We start from the raw sequence: 2,559 nt of genomic DNA, 5'->3' as shown, positions 1-2,559 counted from the left end.
AGTCCTCCGTTGCCGCTCACCAGACGGGGCCGCCATGGCGCCGCCGCGCCGCGGCTTCAGCCGCCCGCCTCACGTGACCGGAAGGTACTGCCGTGGCTCCACCTACCTGCCACTTTTCACCGTAGCCACGCCCACCCATAGCCCAGCTCGACGTAGCCACGCCCGCCCACCGCCCAAAAAGCTGTGGCCACGCCCACTGTCTGACCGTGGCCACGCCTACCTGCCCCTTGGCCGTAGCCACGCCCACCCACCGCCTTTGCTCCACCCCTCCCCTGCCTGTACCAGGACGGTGACATGTGGCACGGAGGGACGTGTCCATGGATGGCAACATGTGGCATGGAGGGACGTGACCATGGGTGGTGACATGTGGCACGGAGGGGCGGGGCCATGGTGACCGGAAGGTACTGCCGTGGCTCCACCTACCTGCCACTTTTCACCGTAGCCACGCCCACCCATAGCCCAGCTCGACGTAGCCACGCCCGCCCACCGCCCAAAAAGCTGTGGCCACGCCCACTGTCTGACCGTGGCCACGCCTACCTGCCCCTTGGCCGTAGCCACGCCCACCCACCGCCTTTGCTCCACCCCTCCCCTGCCTGTACCAGGACGGTGACATGTGGCACGGAGGGACGTGACCATGGGTGGTGACATGTGGCACGGGGGGACGTGTCCATGGATGGCAACATGTGGCATGGAGGGACATGACCATGGGTGGTGACATGTGGCATGGAGGGATGTGTCTATGCCAGGACGGTGGCATGTGGCATGTGTGTCCCCTACCACACCACTATGACACCGTCCCCTGCGTGCCACCATTTATTCACAGCTTCTCTGTCGGGTGACATCCACCATGCAGGGTGTCCCCGCGTCCCCGTGTCCCTCAGGCCACCCCGGGCAGTGGCTCCAGCAGCAGCCAGAGCCCGTCCTCCGCACGGAGAATGAGCTCGGGCTTGCGGCGCGGTGGCCGCCCTGTGTCCAGCCGGATGCTGAAGCGTGCCACCGTCAATGCTGCCACCACCTTCAGCTCAGCCATGGCGAAGCTCTGCCCGATGCAGTTCCTGCCACCACGTCCCCCTCTGTCACCTCTGCGGGGGGGACGCAGGGGACAGCAGACCCCCCCCAGCTGGGATAGGGGTGGAGCAGATGGTGGAACCTTCCCAAAAGGTGGGGACGGCGTTGTCCCTGTGGTGCCCAAATGTCATGGCTGGGGGACAACCACCCCACCTTGAACCCAACCAGGCTGGGGGTGACACGTGGGGACACCCTGTCCCCACCATGGCTTACCTGGGACCGGCGGAGAAGGAGACGAAGGCCAATGGGGACCGTCCCTGGCTGTTGAACCTCAGCGGGTTGTAGACCTGGGGTGACGGGGACACCGTCACGCTGTGGGGACGTGGTTGTCCCTGCCCATGGTGACAGGGACATCCCGTTGTCCCCCATGGTCATGCCACCAAGGCCAAGTGGCTCCACCTGGGGCTCAGGCCAGACGTCCGGGTTGTGGTGGGTCCCGTAGATGCTCATCAGGCAGATGATCCCTGGTAGGATGGAAACGGCCACCTTAGGTTCATGGCACAAGGAGGGATTGGGACACTGGGGACACCTTGCACCCCCAGCGAGCCGTACCCTTGGGGATGACGCGTCCATCACGCAGGGCAACGTCCTCGGTGCAGCACCGGGACACGGCGGTGACAGGGGGGTGCAGGCAGAGGCTCTCCTTGATGCACATGGTGGTGAAGGGCAGGTGGGACAGGTCCTCCCTGGGGGCGAGGGATGGTGGCACCAGCGTCCCCAAGCCGGGTGGCTGGGAGGTGACACCGGGGACCTCTCACCATTCAATCTCCTCCTCATCCCTGCCCTTGAGGAGCTCACGGACCTCCTGCTGGCACTGTTCTTGGTAGTGGGGGTGGCAGGTCAGGTTGTAGAGCAGCCATGCCAAGCCGCTGGCCGTCGTGTCGCGGCCTGCAGGGACATGGGGAGAGCGAGGGGACATGTGAGTCACCCCCCTCTGATGGCACCCTGTGGCTCGCCCTCACCCTCGAACATGAAGGTGTCAGCCTTGGCTGAGATGTCCTCATCCGACAGGGTGTTGCTGTCCTCATCCTGCAAGGGTGAGCGTAGCAGCCAAGGGGCCCCCCGGGGCCACCCCCATGGTGACCACTGTTCCCCTGTGGCCACCACCATCTCCCTATGGCCTACAGTCAGCCCTCCCCATGGCCACCACCATCCCCTTGACCACCACCATCACCCTATGGCCACCAACCTATGGCCAACCATTCCCATGGCCACCTCCATGCCATTATGGCCACCACCCTATGACCAGCCCTCCCCATGGCCACCACCATCCCCTTGGCCACATCCCCATGGCCAACCCTGCCCACGGCCACACCATCTCACCCCAGCACTACCTTGGCGAGCAGGAGAAGGTCAATGAAGTCCATGCTCCGTCCATGGTGGCTCTCCAGCCAGGCCCATGGTGGTCAAGGGCTCGGCGCCGGCGCTGCACCACGGCGGTGGTGAAGCTGTGCACGGTGGCACAAGCTTGGGCGAAGCGGCACCCGTCGG

General features: G+C 65.2%; 1 protein-coding gene across 1 annotated transcript; it reads right to left on the bottom strand.

Annotated features, from left to right (window-relative positions):
• Nucleotides 1–877: 877 nt before the first annotated feature.
• Nucleotides 878–2,551, bottom strand: LOC104626593 (cytochrome P450 4F22-like; the record flags this gene model as incomplete). Its single annotated transcript, XM_010294542.1, is given in 8 exon segments — nucleotides 878–1,055; nucleotides 1,282–1,355; nucleotides 1,468–1,532; nucleotides 1,621–1,754; nucleotides 1,827–1,956; nucleotides 2,031–2,097; nucleotides 2,403–2,464; nucleotides 2,467–2,551. Coding segments are annotated over 8 exon segments (795 nt in total), but the record flags the coding sequence as incomplete, so codon positions are not given.
• Nucleotides 2,552–2,559: the final 8 nt, after the last annotated feature.

This window comes from Phaethon lepturus, unplaced genomic scaffold (genome assembly GCF_000687285.1).
Source record: "Phaethon lepturus isolate BGI_N335 unplaced genomic scaffold, ASM68728v1 scaffold32669, whole genome shotgun sequence".
Taxonomy (NCBI): Eukaryota; Metazoa; Chordata; class Aves; order Phaethontiformes; family Phaethontidae; genus Phaethon; species Phaethon lepturus.
The sequence above is the reverse complement of the archived record's forward strand: the minus strand, read 5'-3'. Positions and strand labels throughout refer to the sequence as shown.